This window comes from Mustela lutreola, chromosome 1, assembly GCF_030435805.1.
Source record: "Mustela lutreola isolate mMusLut2 chromosome 1, mMusLut2.pri, whole genome shotgun sequence".
Lineage (NCBI taxonomy): Eukaryota > Metazoa > Chordata > Mammalia > Carnivora > Mustelidae > Mustela > Mustela lutreola.
Window position 1 is genome coordinate 122,973,904 of NC_081290.1, and position 18,737 is coordinate 122,992,640.

Here is an 18,737-nt window from a genome sequence, read left to right on the forward strand (position 1 = left end):
TTTTTCTAGAAGATGCATATGACATGCCAACTCTCATTCACAAAAATACATTGTTATATTTGTGTTGAACAGCCCCACATAGCACTCTTATGTGGGGTATAACACACATACCTCTAACTCAAAGCTGCTCTCAGGTGCTACTCAACTAATGCAATTGCCTTTGCAGTTAGGGAAGCAACTACTGAGCTCACGTATGAATGGAAAGAACTGTACTCCCTGCATACCAAGAGATTATTTTGGAGACAGTTGATAAAAACCACACATCCTTTTTATTGTTAAGTCATAAAGAGGTATCAAAATTAAAAGCAAAAATTACAGGGTAAGACTTAACATAACTACTAGGAGCATCAAAGGAAGTGAAAATGGGACTAGGCGCAGGGCAATATGAATTAATGAACATGGGAAGGACAAGGATGGGGAGAACAGTGAGCATGTGCTGAAGAAGATACTAGGGGAGAGGATCTGGTGAAAATTTTGATCTTAGACAAGCGCCTAGGTAAAGAAATAATGGGACAAGATTTCTAAACCCCACTATGTGCTTAAGAGTCATCCTCGCCATTGGCGCTGTTTCTGTCATTCTCTCCTTCCTCAGCTTCTTTTTCATCATCCTTGATCAACTCCAGCTGGTCATCCCCCCGATCTTCATTATCATCATCATCCAGTAGGTCCCCCTCCTCAGCAGAGTCATCTGCATCCCCTCAGACTCCATCTTCACATTAGTCTCATCTTTCTTCAGGGAGCTGCTGCTCTGCTCCTCTTCTGACTTATCATTCTTCATCTCTCCTTGTTTGCTCTGTTCTTTCTCAAATTTTTCCAGGCTTTCCAGTAGAGAATCCACTTTTTGTTTTATCTGGGTCAACTCCTTCTTAATGGTCTGAAGGTCATCACCTTTCAACTTTCCAGACTTGGAAGAAGATCCTCGCTGTCCACTCTTAGAATTGAAGCCACTTTTGCCTCTTCGTGAGGTGTTTCCTGATACACGCTGGCGTTTTGAAGGAACTACAGCCCGAGCAATAGGAAGAGGAGGAGGAACACGTGCTGGGTAACTATACATCCTGTCATAATAATCTCGTTGAAAGTCACAGTCCAAGTCAAAAGAGGAGCTGAGTAGAGGGGACGGAGAAGGGTGTTCTGGTACTGACCCGTACATCTCCGCTGCAGATCGTTTCACACCTGCTTTTCCTTGGTTCACTTTTGGCTCTGCAGCCAGATTAATATCTAAAACCTGGCCAGCAATCATTCTGCCATCCTCTCCTGCCACAGCAGCCCGAGCATTTCTCTCATTAACGTACTGAACAAAGGCAAAACCCTTATGAACAGAGCAACCCACAATTTTGCCGTATTTTGAAAAGATCGCCTCCACATCAGATTTCTTGACCACAAGAGTATTGAGATTCCCAATGAATACATGGGAGTTCATGGAGCGAGGATCTGTCTTATTGGTGACATTGCTGGCCATTTCCTTTGATGTTAAGGTTCTTCACAAAGCTGAAAAACTCAAGCGAAGTTCCACTAACATATATTTCAAGTGATTTGTAACCAGGAGGGGGAAGGGAGAAGAGATTCGATTCTGAATCTCCTACTCCCGGGTTCTACGTGGAGAAGCCAACTGCTGCTCGAGGTCGACGACTCAGCCGCACCACTTAGTCTTCGTCTCTTCACAAAATGGTCCCCGCGTCTTAGAATAAATATTTTTTAAGAATATAATAAAAGACATCAGGACGCCTGGGTGGCTCAGTTGGTTAAGCAACTGCCTTCAGCTCAGGTCATGATCCTGGAGTCCCAGGATCAAGTCCCACATCGGGCTCCCTGCTTGGCAGTGAGTCTGCTCTCCCTCTGAGCTCTCCACTCTCACACTCTGTCTCTTGAATAAATAAATAAACTTCTTTAAAAAAAAAAAAGAATATAATAAAAGACATGAACACAGTGAGGTCAGAAATGGAAGATATAACAAAACAAAATGGAAATTTTGTACATTAAAAATATGTCAGCCCTTGAAAAACAAGGTTTTGAACTGTGTGGTTCTGTGTCTATGTGGATTTTTTTTCAATAAATTCAATAGAGTGAAAATGTGCTTTCTCTTCTGTTTGATTTTCTTTCTTTCTTATCTTTTTTTTTTTAAGATTTTATTTATTTACTTGACAGAGAGAGAGAGATCACTAGTAGACAGAGAGGCAGGCAGAGAGAGACGGGGGAAGCGGGGTCCCTGCTGAGCAGAGAGCCCAATGTGGGCTCGATCCCAGGACCCTGAGATCATGACCTGAGCCAAAGGCAGAGGCTTAACCCACTGAACCACCCAGGCACCCCACCTCATGATTTTCTTAATAACATTTTCTTTTCTTTAGCCACTTTATTGTAAGAATACAGTATACAATACATATGAGATACAAACGTGTTATTCGACTATGTTATTGGTAAGGCTTCTGGTTAACAGTGGGCTATTACAGTTAAGTTTTTTGGAAGTTAAAAGTTACATATAGATTTTCAAATGTGTAGGAGATTGTTACTCCTCAACCCCTGCATTGTTCAATGGTCAACTGTAGATTTGAAATAAAAAATCTGCAGGATAGGTTTAATAGGATCTTAGGTGCTATGCTGCATATGAAAAATTAGTGACCTTGAGAACTTGGAAATATTCAAGTTGAAAAACGGAGAGAAGAAAATGTGGAAAAAATACTAAATAGAGTTACAATGAGCTATGGAACAATATTGAGAAATCTAACATGCAGAGTGCCTGGGTGGCTCAGCCAGTTGAGCAGGTAACTTCCACTTGGGTCATGATCTTGGGGTCCTGGGATAGAGCCCCACATTGGGATCCCTGCTCAGTGCGGAGACTACTTCTCCTTCTGACTGCCTCTATGCCTACTTGTACTCTCTCTCTGTCAAATAAATAAAATATTTTAAAAAACCCTCCTTCTTCCCTCCCCCAGAAAAGAAATCTAACATGCATATAATTGGAGTCCAAGAAGAGAATGAGACAGAAGAAAAATTTGGAGAAATGACAATAAAGAACTTTCCAAATTTGAAGAAATGTACAGACCCACAGATATAACAGTTAACAAATGGTAAGTAAAATAAACATTAAGAAAATATCAAGGCATATTATAATTAAAATGCTGAAAACCAGGGCACCTAGGTGGCATAGTTGGTTGATTTTCTGACTCTTGGTCTTGACTCAGGTAGCGATCTCAGGGTTGTAAGATGGAGACCCGCGTCAGGCTCCATGCTCAGCACAGTCTGCTTGAGATTCTCTCTGCCCCTCCTGCTTGTGCTTTCTCTTTCTCTCTCTCTCTAAAATAAAATAAAATATGGGATGCCTCAGTGGCTCAGTTGGTTAGGCATCTGCCTTCATGATCTTAGGGTCCTGGGACTGAGTCCCACATCAGGCTCCTTGCTCAGTAGGAAGCTAGATCACATTATATGTAGTGAAACAAATATAAAGAAGACTGTAGATATACAGCATAACCAAGTCGGATCAATCCTAGGTATACAAGGCTGATTCAACATTCAAAACCAATTAATGTAATCTATCACATCAGGAGACTAAAAAAGAAAAACTGCATTATCACATGAATGGATACAGAAAAAGCATCTGACAAAATACAATACTCATTCATGATAAAAACTCTCAGAAACCTGGGAAGAGAAAGGAACTTCCTCAACTTGATAAAGAATATCTACAACAAATCTACAGCTCACAACATACTTAGCAATGAGAAACTAGAAGTTTTCCCACTAAGATCAGGTATAAAAAAAGGATGTTTCCTCCTCCATTCCTTTTCTTTTCTATTTTTAAAAAAGATTGTATTTATTTATTTTAGAAAGAGAGAGAGTGCACAAACAGGAGGGAGGGGCAGAGGGAGAAGCAGTCTCCCTGCTGAGCAGGAAGCCAGAGGGACCCTGGGATTGATGCCAGGACAATGAGATGGTGACCTGAGCTGAAGGGGATGTTTAACCCCCTGAGATAGCCTGGCACCCCCCACCACCGCTGGAAGTTATAGCTAATTCAATAAGACAAAAAAAGGAAATAAAAGATACTCTGATTCAGTAGGAAGAAATAATTCTGTCTTCATAAATCACATGATCATCTGTTTAAAAAATTTGAAAGAATTGACAAAAACCCCTGGAATAAGTGGTTATAGCAAGTGGCTATATAGCAAGGTTACACAGTACAAGGTTAATATGCAAAAGTGAATTGTTTTCCATACACTAGCAATGAAAAAACGGAACTTGAAATTAAAAGTATAATGCCATTTACTTTAGCACTCAAAGAATGAAATACATCAGTATCAATCTAACAAACTATGTACAAGACTTATATTTGGAAAATTACAGAACTCTGATGAACAAAATCAGAGAACTAAATAAATGGAGATACATTTTCATGTTCATGGACAGCAAGATCAATATTGTGATGGTATCAGTTTAACCCAACTTGATCTATAGATTCTCTGCAACTCCATTCAGGTTCCCAGCAAGTTATTTTGTGGATATTGATAGACTGATTCTAACATTTATATGGAGAAGCAAAAAACCCAGACATCCAACACAATAATGAAGGAGAAGAAGAAAGTCAAAGGACTGACACTATCTAACTTCAAAACTTACTAGAGCTCTTCCAACTGTGCTTGTCAGTAGGCTACCACCATGAGCCACAGAATTCTGGGGTAGCAGCTCAGTGTTCTACACCCACCGGAAGCTCTACCTGTCTGTGCACTGTGGACTTTGCAGAGTCGTCAAGCTACATCAAGGGCATCATGAAGAACATCATTCATGATCCAGGCTGGGGTGTGCCACTCACCGAGGTAGTTTTCTGAGATCCATACTGGTTTAAGAAGTGGAGGGGGCTGTTCATGGTCACCAAGGTCATCCATACCAGCCAGTTCATTTACTGTGGCAAGATGAACCAGCTCAACACAGGCAATGTACTCCTGGTGGGCAAATATGCCTGAGGGCATCATTATATGTTTCTGGAGGAGAAGACTAGTGACTGGAGCAAGTTGGCCTCAGCCTCTGGAAGAAATACTGCTGTCATTTCTCACAACCCTAAGACCAAGAAGACCCACGTGAAGCTGCCCTTTTGGTTCAAAGGAGGTTTATTCTTCAGCCAAGAGAAGCTATGGTTGGTGTGGTGGCTGGAAGTGGTAGCACTGACAAGGCCATTCTGAAAGTTAGCTGAGAGGAATTGCTGGCCACACATGTGGGCCATGGCTATGAAACCAGTGGAGCATCCTTTCAGAGGGGGCAACCATCAGCACATTGGTAAACCCTTTACTATCCACAGAGATGCTCCTGTTGGCCACAAAGTGGGTCTTATTGCTGCCTGCCAGAACAGGGGTCCCTGGGAAACCAAGACTGTGCAGGAGAAAGAAAATGAGGCTAAAGGACTTAATAAAGTCTATCTTTCTGCCACTAAACAAAAACAAAAACAAAAACAAACTACAACAACAAGAAAACCAATTTACCAGAAAGCTACAGTAATCAAGACAGTATGGTATTGATAAAAGAATAGACAAATAGACTACTACAACAAAATACAGAGCTTGGAAACAGACCCACATAAACAGAGTCAACATCTTTGACAAAGGAGAAAAGGCTGTACAATGGAGCAAAGACAGTCTTTTCAACAAATGGTGCTAGAACAACTGGACACCCACATGGGGAAAAAAAGAAAAAAAAGAATCCAGACACCGAGCTTACACCCTTCACAAAAATTAACTCAGAATGGGGCGCCTGGGTGGCTCAGTGGGTTAAAGCCTCTGCCTTTGGCTCAGGTCATGATCCCAGGGTCCTGGGATCAAGCCCCACATCGGGCTCTCTGCTCAGCAGGGAGTCTGCTTTCCCCTCTCTCTCTCTGCCTGCCTCTCTGCCTACTTGTGATCTTTCTCTGTCAAATAAATAAATAAAATCTTAAAAAAAAATTAACTCAGAATGGATCACAGGCCTAAATGGAAAACTACAAAACTTCTAGAAGATAGCATTAGAAAAAACCTAGATGTCTTTGGGTCTTTGGGTATGATGATGACTTTTTAGATGCAACACCAAAGGCATGATCTGTGTAAGAAATAATTGATAAGCTGGGCTCCATTAAAATAAAAAATTTCTGCTCTGTGAAAGACAATGTCAAGAGAATGAGAAGATAAGTCATAGACTAAGAGAAAATACTTGCAAAGAATCCATCTGATAAAAGACCATTATCAAAAATATACAAAGAATTCTTAAAACTCAATAAGAGGGGCACCTGGGTGGCTCAGTGGGTTAAGTCTCTGCCTTCGGCTCAGGTCATGATCCCAGGGTCCTGGGATCGAGCCCCACATCGGGCTCTCTGCTCTGCAGGGAGCCTGCTTCCTCCTCTCTCTGCCTGCCTCTCTGCCTACTTGTGATCTCTGTCAGATTAAAAAAAAAAAAATCTTAAAAAAAAAAAACTCAATAAGAAAACAAACAACTTGACTAAAAAATGGGGCAAAATCCTTAACAGACACTCACTAAAGAAGATGTACAGATGTTAAATAAGCATATGAAAAGATGCTCTCATCATATGTCATCAGTGAAATTGAAATTTAAACAACAATGACATACAATTACACATCTATGATAATGGCCAAAATCCAGGATACTGACAATACCAAATGCTAATAAAGATGTATAGCAATAGAAACTCTTCTTCTTCTTCTTCTTTTTAAAGATTTTATTTATTTTTCAGAGAGAGAAATAGCACAAGCAGGGGAGTAGCAGGCAGAGGGAGAAGCAGGTTCCCCGCTGAACTGAACAAGGAGCCCCATGTGGGACTCCATCCCAGGACCTTGGGATCATGGCCTGAGCCGAAGGCAGATGCTTAACCAACTGAGCCACCAGGTGTCCCATAATAGAAACTCTTAATTCATTGTTAGTAGGAATGCAAAATGGTACAGCCACTTTGGAAGACAGTTTGACAGTTTCTTATAAAATTAAACATACTCTTACCATAAGATCCAGCAATTACACCTTTTGGTATTTGTCCAAAGAAGTTGAAAACTTATGTTCACACAAAAACCTGCACATGATGTTTATAGCAGCTTTAATCATTATTGCCAAAACGTGGAAGCAAACAAAATGTCTTTTAGTAGGTGAAAGTATAAATGAACTATGGTATATCCAGACAATGGAATATCATTCAGTGCCAAAAAAATGAGCTATCGAGCCATGAAAAGACATGGAGGGAACTTCAGTGCCTATTATTAAGTGAAAGAATTCAATCTGAAAAGTCTGTATACTGGATGGTTGCAGTTACATCATTGCAGAAAAAAACAAAACTGTGGAGACAGTAGAAAGATGAGTGGTTTCTAGAAGTGGGGATGGAGGGAAGGATGAGTAGACAGAGCATGGTGGGGATTTTTAGGACATTAAAAACATTCTGCATAATACTCCATAATAACCGATACATGTCATTATGCAGTTGTCTAAATGCATAGAATGTATACTACCAGGTTAGAATGTGAAGGCTCATCAGTCATAACAAATACACTACTTTTGATAACAAAGGAGACTATGCATTTGTGTGGGCAGAGGACATATACGAAATCTCTGTACCTCCCTCTCAATTTTGTTATGAACCTGAAACTACTTTTTTTTTTTTTTAAAGATTTATTTATTTGACAGCGTGAGATCACAAGTAGGCAGAGAGGCAGGCAGGGAGAGAGAGGAGGAAGCAGGTTCCCTGCTGAGCAGAGAGCCCTATGCGGGACTCGATCCCAGGACCCTGAGATCATGACCTGAGCCGAAGGCAGAAACCTAACCCACTGAGCCACCCAGGTGCCCCACTACTCTCTCTTTTTTTTTTTTTATAGACAGCATTTTTTTCTTATTAACATATAATGTATTATTTGCTTCAGGGGTACAGGTCTGTGAATCATTAGTCTTACATAATTCACTGCACTCACCGTAGCACATACCCTCCCCACGACTCCCCAGCAACCCTCAGTTTGTTTCATGAAATTAAGAGTATCTTATGCTTTGTCTCTCTCTCTGGTCCCATCTTGTTTCATTTTTTCCCCTCCCTCCCCTGCCACAACTCTCCCTCCCATCCCCCCCAATTCCTCATTTCAGAGAAATCATATGATAATTGTCTTTCCCTGATTGACTTACTTGAACTTGAACCTATTCTTTAAAAAAAAGTCATAGGGACGCTTGGGTGGCTCAGTCTTTAGCCATCTTTCTTTCTCTGGGGTGGTGATGGAATTGAGCTCCAACTCTGACTGGGGCTCCCTGCTCAGCGGGAAGCCTGGTTCTCCCTCTTCCATTCCCCCTGCTTGTATTGTTGCTCTCATTGTCTTCTCTTGCTCTCTCTCTGTCAAATAAATAAATAAATTTCTTTTTTTTAAATTTTTTTATTTTTTATAAACATATATTTTTATCCCCAGGGGTACAGGTCTGTGAATCACCAGGTTTACACACTTCACAGCACTCACCAAAGCACATACCCTCCCCAATGTCCATAATACCACCCCGTTCTCCCAAACCCCCTCCCCCCAGCAACCCTCAGTTTGTTTTGTGAGATTAAGAGTCACTTATGGTTTGTCTCCCTCCCAATCCCATCTTGTTTCATTGATTATTCTCCTACCCACTTAAGCCCCCATGTTGCATCACCACTTCCTCATATCAGGGAGATCATATGATAGTTGTCTTTCTCTGCTTGACTTATTTCGCTAAGCATGATACGCTCTAGTTCCATCCATGTTGTCGCAAATGGCAAGATTTCATTTCTTTTGATGGCTGCATAGTATTCCATTGTGTATATATACCACATCTTCTTGATCCATTCATCTGTTGATGGACATCTAGGTTCTTTCCATAGTTTGGCTATTGTGGACATTGCTGCTATAAACATTCGGGTGCACGTGCCCCTTTGGATCACTACGTTTGTATCTTTAGGGTAAATACCCAATAGTGCAATTGCTGGGTCATAGGGCAGTTCTATTTTCAACATTTTGAGGAACCTCCATGCTGTTTTCCAGAGTGGCTGCACCAGCTTGCATTCCCACCAACAGTGTAGGAGGGTTTCCCTTTCTCCGCATCCTCGCCAGCATCTGTCATTTCCTGACTTGTTGATTTTAGCCATTCTGATTGGTGTGAGGTGATATCTCATTGTGGTTTTGATTTGTATTTCCCTGATGCCGAGTGATATGGAGCACTTTTTCATGTGTCTGTTGGCCATCTGGATGTCTTCTTTGCAGAAATGTCTGTTCATGTCCTCTGCCCATTTCTTGATTGGATTATTTGTTCTTTGGGTGTTGAGTTTGCTAAGTTCTTTATAGATTCTGGACACTAGTCCTTTATCTGATATGTCGTTTGCAAATATCTTCTCCCATTCTGTCAGTTGTCTTTTGATTTTGTTAACTGTTTCCTTTGCTGTGCAAAAGCTTTTGATCTTGATGAAATCCCAATAGTTCATTCTTTCCCTTGCTTCCCTTGCCTTTTGCGTTGTTCCTAGGAAGATGTTGCTGTGGCTGAGGTCGAAGAGGTTGCTGCCCGTGTTCTCCTCAAGGATTTTGATGGATTCCTTTCGCACATTGAGGTCCTTCATCCATTTTGAGTCTATTTTTGTGTGTGGTGTAAGGAAATGGTCCAATTTCATTTTTCTGCATGTGGCTGTCCAATTTTCCCAGCACCACTTATTGAAGAGGCTGTCTTTTTTCCATTGGACATTCTTTCCTGCTTTGTCGAAGATTAGTTGACCATAGAGTTGAGGGTCTATTTCTGGGCTCTCTATTCTGTTCCATTGATCTATGTGTCTGTTTTTGTGCCAGTACCATGCTGTCTTGATGATGACAGCTTTGTAATAGAGCTTGAAGTCCAGAATTGTGATGCCACCAACGTTGGCTTTCTTTTTCAATATCCCTTTGGCTATTCGAGGTCTTTTCTGGTTCCATATAAATTTTAGCATTATTTGTTCCATTTCTTTGAAAAAGATGGATGGTACTTTGATAGGAATTGCATTAAATGTGTAGATTGCTTTAGGTAGCATAGACATTTTCACAATATTTATTCTCCCAATCCAGGAGCATGGAACATTTTTCCATTTCTTTGTGTCTTCCTCAATTTCTTTCATGAGTACTTTATAGTTTTCTGAGTATAGATTTCTTAAAAAAAAAGTCACAAAAAATGAAAAGGGGGCACCTGGGTGGGTCAGCCAGTTAAATGGCTGTCTGCAGCTCAGGTCATGGTCCCTGGGTCCTGGGATTAAGCCCTGGGGTCATCTGGGCTCCCTGCTCAGCGGGGAGTCTGCTTCTTCCTCTCCTCCCTAATTGTGCTCTCCCGTACTACTTCCGTTGCTATCTCTGTCTCTCTCTCAAATTAAAAAAAAAATCTTAAAAAAAGAGAATTTTTAGAGTGGACATGTGTGATATTGCAATTTAAAATAATAATGTAATTGGTTTTCTATCTTTTCAATCACAGAACTCCTACATCCTTTGGAATTTCCTAAGTGTGGAAAAAGACAAGGTGTCTTTTGTTATGTTAATTGACTTTTGGAAAGCCCTAAAAATGGGGGTTGGCAGCCAATGGGGACAACCATGTGATTAGAGGGTTGGACCTTTCAGTCTCTAAGGAAGCTTCTATTAACACTCAAAAGACAGGAGCCCAAAGAGCTTTCGGTTGGTGAATTCAAGGAGGTGTTGGGAGAGCTCCCTGGTTGAAAGGGCTTCGGAGCCAGGCCATACCCACAACTTGCCCTAGGCATCTGTTCCATCTGCTGTTCCTGAATTACATCCTGTTGTAACAGATCAGTGATCTAGCAAGTAAATTGTTTCTCTCAGATGTGTGAAATGCTTTAGCAAATTAGTTGAACACAAAGAGGAGGTCCTGGGAAATTTTGATTTATAGCCAGTTGGTCAGAAGCCCAGGTAACAACCTGGGCTTGCAGGTAACAACCTGGGCTTGCAACTGGCATTAAAGTTGGGGAGTGGTGGGCAGCTTTTGTTAGGACTGAACTCTCAACCTATAGAATCTGATGCTATCTCCAGGTAGATAGTATCAGAATAGAGTTAAATCGTAGGACAGCCAGCTGGTATCTGAGAATTGCTCATTGGTGTGGCATCTACCCCCTGCCCCCATATTGAAATTGGTACCAATTTAACATGGTTCAGAACAGCAGTGTTAGGAGTTAGTAAAAGATGAATTAATATACTATATCCCCAATTTGTTTCATAGTATAGAGAGATATGGTTGTACTGTGAAAAAGTGGTTCCTTAGGCAAAAATTTTGAGAAATGGTTCATATGTAACCCCTACCTGGAAATCCCCACTGTATGTCTGGGTCTAAGTTCTAAGTTCTAAGTTCTGCAGAAAAGAGCTTAGCTTCATTTAAACCAGTGGTTTTCAAGCTTAAATGTGGAATCTACCACTCACACCAAAGACTGATAAACATGTTCTGAGAATGCTTTACAGAAGCCACTTTGCAAAATATGCACTTAAGTATTGCTAAACTGTATAAAGGGCCTATCAAAATTAGACAAGGTAGGCAGTATGATAGACTGTGTAGGTGGGTGTGTAACAGACTCTGTCAGCATCATGTGTAAGCAAGTGTAAGCAATCCCAAAGTGGGAATGGTCACCTGTAAAATAAAAATGTCACTACCCCTTAGTGTCCATGGAATTGAAACAGGGTAGAGAGACGAACTAGATACTAACGGGAAGCAGGAAAGCAGGGAGGCTGGTGGCCTTTATGAAGATGGAGAGCAGGTTTGGTAGAAAGGAGGGAGTGGGGAAGGTAGAAAGACATGGACAGAGGGAATTTTGAGAGTTTGAGATCAGAAAGTAGTAACACTCTTGAGTCCCATTCTTTAGAGTCCACTGGGATTTTTAAAAGCATTGAAGTTGTTTATTTCAATACGCTATCAAAAATCATTTCTGTTGTCATTTTTATAGGGATGACTAGAAGTTTGCTGTAGAGACAGATTAGGTGGTTTTCAATGTGTGTTTGTTGTTGCTGTATCTTTAGCAAAGACCAAATGACATCTAGTCTGAGGAGGCTGACAGCAAACCTTAAATTATTTTGCAATGTAGGATCTGTGTATCTATAGACTGAGGACAATTGCTCATTACTCATATTGATTTATATCGGGCAGTGCAGTGAACATACAATTAATAGTTGACTTCATTGGCAGCCAGCTGTTAGTGCCATAATTTACTATGAGAATGGTTCGGTCCGGGGATGAACAAGAATTATACTGGGAAATGTATTTTTTAGCATTTTAAAGGTCAAACTCAACTCTTATTAATTTAGTCAGAGGTTTTGGTTGATTAAAAAAAAAGATTTTTGCTGATGCAGGTTCTCTCACATGCTAATGTGAGACTAAGCTTAGGAAAAGTCTCTTATTCTTTGATTAAAAGTTGCCTTTGATTTTAATGGCTAATGAAAGCGAGATTTGGAGTTGGTGCAAAATATCTGTATACACTCATGTAGAAGCTTTCAGAGTCTCAGAAATTCTGAAGTCCTATCATAGCAGTCATTTGGCAGCACTAAATATTTTTTGTTTCGTTTAAGAAACACTTAAAGCTACATCAAAGAGATGATAATAGCACAGGTGTGGCTAAAGTTAAAAATCACAAGCAGAGGTTTTCTGTGACCATCCTAATACTTAAAAAAAAAAAATCATATTTATTGTGTGCTTACTATGTGTCAACTTGTCAAGCCAAGTGCTCTACCTGTGTGAACCCTTTCAATTCTTAAAAACAGTTCTGTGAAGTGTTCTTATTACGACTTCTGTTTTAGATGGAAAGAAACTGAAGCTTGTGGAAGGCAAAATCATACTACTTGTGAATGGAAGAACATGAATTAGAATCTAGGCAGCCTCACTCTAATTTCTGTGCAGAAGGAAGTTTGAGGAAGCAGCCATTTGAGTGTTTATCAAGTAGGGTTTCTGCCCACTCTTTAAGAATCTAAGACTTAAGCATCGCTCAGAGTATAAAATCTCTGGAAGCAGATGACCTGGGTTCAAACCCCAGTTTTTCCATTTCTTGGCTGTTTAACCTCTGGGAGGTTTCCCCAGTTGTAAAATAGGCATTATAAAAATATATATGTTTTATGGGTTTATTTTTTAAAGATTAAATGAGGTAGCACATGGACAGTGCTTAGTAATATGCCCAGAACACAGAAAATTCTTAATAAATTTAGCCTAAAATTTATTATTAATTTTGTGAATGCACACCAATGACATATATAAGAAAGAACACCATATACAGTCCACACTGTAAGTTCTTTCAAAGATGGGATTGGACAGGGCATTTAATGACAGGTCACACACTATACCATTTTTGGGCATTTATTATTGTATAAAAATACTATATGGCTCCTTCTGGGACAATCTGAGCATTTTAATGATCATAATGATTTTTACCCTTTGAATTAAACAGGTGTTCATGAGACCACATTGATATAAACAAATGGGAAAAAGGAAAACTTCATTAGAGTAGAATGCCAAATGACACAAAAGGAATGATGGAGTTAGAAAATCACCATTTGCCCAATGTCATGGTAATATTGATTCCTGCTAGAATCATCAATACAATACATGTTACAACTAGTTGGTAAAAGTCTAATGCTGAACAGGATATTCATGTAGCCTCATAGTATCTTTCTACAAAGTTGTTACTAATCTTGAAGGAAAAGTAGCTATTTGTAGTGGAGAAACCGAGTGATGAAAGTTCGTGTTACAGTAATGATGCAGACAAACATCGTATACTGCTTAATATGATGCACTGAAGGGAATAAACACTACTGCAACATAATAGAGCTTTAATCTAATCATGAGGAATTCTTGGATAAAACCAAATTGAGAGGGCTTCTTCAAATTAATTTGCCAGCTTCATTAAAAATAGTCTGGTAAAGAAAGAAAAATAGTTGGAGGAACTATTGCAGATTAATGAGACTAAAGAGACATGGCAGCTAAATGTAATGTGTGATACCTGATCAGAGATTTTTTTTTTTCCCTATAAAGAGCATTATTGGGATGATAGGTAAAATATGAATAACTTCTGCAGATTACATATTAACATTGAATTAATATTATTTTCTGGGTTCTGATACTTGGTTACACCAGAGAATTTCTTTGCTCTTAGGAAACACACACCAAATTATTTATTTGAAAGGGACAATAAGTTATATTTAAGACCTGTGTCTAAGTTACAATGTTCCATGGGAATTGGATAAGCAGATCTTGAACTTAGGCTTTGGAGTCATTGGAATACAGGTGTTTTGAAACTATAGAAATGGATGAGATTTCCTGGGTAGCAAGAATATTGGGTAAAGAAAGTAAAACTGGGAATTTCATTGCTCCAAAGTCTTGTTAACTAGATATATTTTGTGCTTCCATTCTTCCTTTTCTCCATTTTAGGCTCTGAGGATTATTTAACAGGAGAAACAGGTTGTGGGACTGGAGGACGTTCAGTCTCTCAGATTGGAGTTGTGTCTGCTCTGATTTTGGTTTTAGAAACAGTAGTAGTTACTACGAAGCCATCCAGAATGGTATTGTTTCCTGATTTCAGATTGGAGGGTGCCACAATCAGGAAAGAAAAGATCAGAGCTTTTAACATTTTACTACACTGAGAAGAGACAATCTATTTTTATTGAGTAGGTGGAAGAATCACATGAGAAAACTGAATGATTCACACTGTGGTCTAAAAATCATTGTAACCAAGAGCCTAACAACAGTCTGGCTCGGCACGAACAGAACGGGGCCAAGACAAATACGACCATTCCCCTGTCTTCTCTTCCAAGTGTAGGAGGACTCAGGAAAAAAAGGTGAATATGTGCAGAAAGGAAAACTCTGTTTTTACTTATCCAGAAATAGTTATGATACCAGGCAACAGTAAGATATTCCAAACTCCACCAGTTTAAAATTCCAAATGCCTTCATTGTTCGATTGAGACTGCCTTTCCATTACACTGCCCCTTAGGCACTTTTGATACCTGGCTAAAGGGAAGTTGATTCGGGAAATCATTTAGTTTGAATTTAATGGGATACATGTTGAGATTCAGAGTAGCTTCCATGCATAGCTGAGTTATTCCTAGCAGTCCTGGGATAGGAAAGGATTCCGGGGATACTTCGACAGTCTATTACATGGATATATATACTTGGTGATGGGATGGCACAAGGCCAGCGATCTTATGTCAGTTTGACCCATCCTACAGACCCTGCCTCAGGAAATATGTGGGTAAGGAGGGAGAGAGAAGAGTTAAAACGTGCAGAACCAGAAGCCAGTTTATGGAAATTCTTCCAATCATCAGTTATGTAGAAGTCTAAGTGGGAATCTGGTTCTCATCAATGCCCAATCAAAGTGGAAGTTCTTCCTTGTCAGAACTGTATTCAGTAATACAGTGCTTACAATTATAAACACACCATGACATATATTTTTTCTTTCTGATGGGAATTGTGAAAAATAGTTTTTCACAGAACTCTTGTTTACTCAGATACAAACTGTAGCAGAACTTCAGGCAGCAGGTACCTATCTGTGTTTTATGCACCTGCCATTGATTGGATCATGTCTTAGCATATGTCAGGCATCTTGTTCTGACAAAGTCTGTTGGTTTCAGATTAAATGGCACACAAAACAACTATCAGTGAAATAGCCTGATGCTTTTAAAGTATTGCAAAAAAAAATATATATTGTCTCAATAAACGTATACAGTTAAAAAAAAAAAAGAGGTCCAGCAGTTTTTATTAGTGTGATTCCTCGATAATTTATACTTTGGGTTTCTGTGTATGTGTTGGTTTGTAAACTGGTTCCCCCTCTACAGAAGGCAAGGAGAGAGAGAGGAAAGAGGCGGACCAGTCGAGTTTGGTAGGTGGCAGGTTTAATGTGGAGGGAACTACTTACCAGGCTTGTTTTGGGTGGCGGCAAGAGGAGCAGATCTCCGCACCCGCCTGCCAGAATCGTAAACGTTTATACAGAGGCCTGAACCAGGGGTTCAGTCACGTATACCGTACAGATGGTCTGAGCAACACATTACTCTCTCAGGGCTGCATCCTTGGAAACGATCCCCACTGTGGGAATGGTGGGCAGAACATCCATTCCAAGGACAGGGGATGCGGTGAGGAGACTCTGCCCAGGTCCAGCTCGAGGCTCAGCCAGAGGTTACGTCTTCTCTGAGACCTCCTTAATCAGTACGATGGATGTCTTTTCTTCCACTAAACGGTAGTCTCCCCTTAGGCATGGTTGCAGCTCTGCCTTCCGCACTTTCGATGATGACCCGCTGCCCACGTGGGAGGAAGCGGATGATTCTGACGAATCGGCGGAAAGCCAATAGTGGCCTAACTCTGCGTCAGGATGCGACGTCACTCCCCTCGCTTCGTCTTATCAGGTAGGCTTTTTTTTCCTTCTCAGCTAAGCCCAAGAAGTGTGAGTACCACAAGTTATTTTGCGAGAACACATTCATATAACTTTTATTACAGTACATTGTTATAATTATCCTATTTTATTATTAGTCGTTGTTAAGCCCTTCCTGTGCCTCCTTTATCAATTAGACTTTATCATAGGTATGCGGTCCAGAAAAGAACATAGTGTATTTACTTGCTCAGCTCTCTGGTTTCAGGCATCCACTGGGGATCTTGGAATGCCTGCTCTGTGGAAAAGGGGAATACTATAATCAGCTGTTTATTGTTAGTACATAGGCAATACTAATTTTAAAAATATCTCGTTACTTTAGCAAACTCTCACACTGGTGTTATCATTCTTTTTAATTGATTTTCTTAGGTTTTGGAAGTATTCACACTTGTTAAATTTGTAAATAGTAGTAATTTTGCTTTCCACTTCTGACTTTCAAATAGTTATAATATTTATCTCTCTTTCACACACAACTCAATTATTGGTGGTGACAAGGATAGATTTACTTAAAACTTAAAAGTAATTTTAGCCCAATTTGTAAAGTTTTTACCAAAATCTTTTATAATAAGTAAACAGCACTTGATTATTTTGTCTTTCACCTCATTTTATTTTCTAAGCCTAAGATAGGTTTCTTTTTTTCTTTCTTTCTTTTTTCCTTTAGAATTTTGGACAGAAGAGATAGAAAGTCAGGATCAAAATCATAGAGAGACAGAGTCAGCAGTGGAATGTGGCACTGTGCTTTTATCTCATAGTGCATTATTTTCTTTGTTGTATTGAGTTATTCATGAATATGTCTTCTTTTTCTTACCAGACTCTGAGATTTTCAGACTCGTTTCATATGTTTCTCTCCTGTTCCTGCTCTGTCCTGCAAAACATTTTGTACAAATAATGGGTTTATTGAATGGACTTTGCTTTTTTCCAACTGCTGCCATTTACCGTGTTTTTCCTTCCTTGTCCCTTGCCATCTTGCATAGCCTTTTAAAAAAATGTTTTCATGTTTTAACTAAATTAATTAATATTATTATTTTAGTATTGTTCAATTATAAGAACACTGATTTTTAGTAAACCTAGTCTGGTATACACTAGAACTTTCATTTTACATCCAGTCCCAAACTTGCCCATTTCTTCTTGCTCAGGACTGGTTTGTGGCATAGGCACCTGAGTGAGAAGAGAGACTGGCATATTATTTCACTGTTTGTCCTGGCCCTGTCCCTCCAGCTCTAATCCTGGTGCTGCCACTGCTGCTTCTGTGTTTGGATGGGGAGAAAAGAAGAAAGATAAAAGGAGCAAAGGTAGGGGTAAGGGTTTGGTGGTATAATTTTGTCATGATGTCCTGGAGTATCTGGACCCACATACTGGGTCTCTCCTGGGGTGCGTTATGGGCTCTTTGGAAGCCTTCTGCAGGCTATCTACCCGTTTTTCTGATGGGAAGTAAGTATTTCCAGGCATTGTTCATGTAGCCTTCCCTTCAATTCTTGCTCCCAAGTTTAACTCCTGCAGGAGCCTCTTCTGGAATCTGCTCACCCAAAGAGGCCACAAATAAACCCAACTTCCTTTGATGCCATCCACTTTGATTATAGGAAATATAAAACTTTTCTCATGTAAATCCCTAAGAGTGTAGTTTGTCCAATTGCTGCTTCCCTTCCTTTCCTTGCTGAGGTTACATGTGTTGATTGCTTTTTCCCTTCCAAATTTGCCAGGTAAAAAACAGATATCAGTCTAAACGTGCAATTGCTTAAATATGCTGATTTCTTCTTAGAATTTTCTCAGTGGGCTTTCTTTTACCCTTGTGTCATGGCTGAGGCTAAAAATATTGTACCTGGTAAAGGTCTCTCTGAGTGAGAGTAGGTTGTTCTAGTGATAAGGCTTTGATAGTACTGGTTGATAACAGCCTTGTAGTAAGGCTGGCCTTGTTATGATTGTTTCCTCTTTTTAGATTATGAGGGTACTTATTGCCTCTTCCTTTTAACTTTGGGGCTTCAGTTAAATTTTATGACTACAGAGATTAACCTCTTGGATATTCTATATACAGTATTCATTCAATCAATATTAAAGTTTAATTATTGGTTGATTATGAATCAGAAGGTAAAATCTGTAAACAAATTTTGGTAGTAACTAAATTAAAACGGAAGTTTTGGTATGGAATTTGATTTTTCTTGAGTAATAAGTTTATGTCTTCATACTCCTTATTTTTATTAGAAAACTTGAAGTGACTTTAGGGGACTTCAGCTCTGTATTGAGGATACTAAAAGGTAAATCAGGGCATATTAACTTTTCTTTCCTTTTTTTTTAGTTTAGTTGAATATGCATCAATTCAAATTGGGTAGTACCAAACCAAGGGTGGTTAGGAGCACTTCCCTAAGAGGAGCTAGGGGAAG

General features: G+C 39.7%; 1 protein-coding gene across 1 annotated transcript; it reads right to left on the reverse strand.

The window, feature by feature from the left end:
• Positions 1-250: 250 nt before the first annotated feature.
• Positions 251-1,668, reverse strand: LOC131831379 (heterogeneous nuclear ribonucleoprotein C-like). The gene is given in 4 exon segments (XM_059173477.1): positions 251-694; positions 697-1,103; positions 1,143-1,496; positions 1,541-1,668. Coding segments are annotated over 3 exon segments (879 nt in total). The 5' UTR covers positions 1,460-1,496; positions 1,541-1,668; the 3' UTR covers positions 251-539.
• Positions 1,669-18,737: the final 17,069 nt, after the last annotated feature.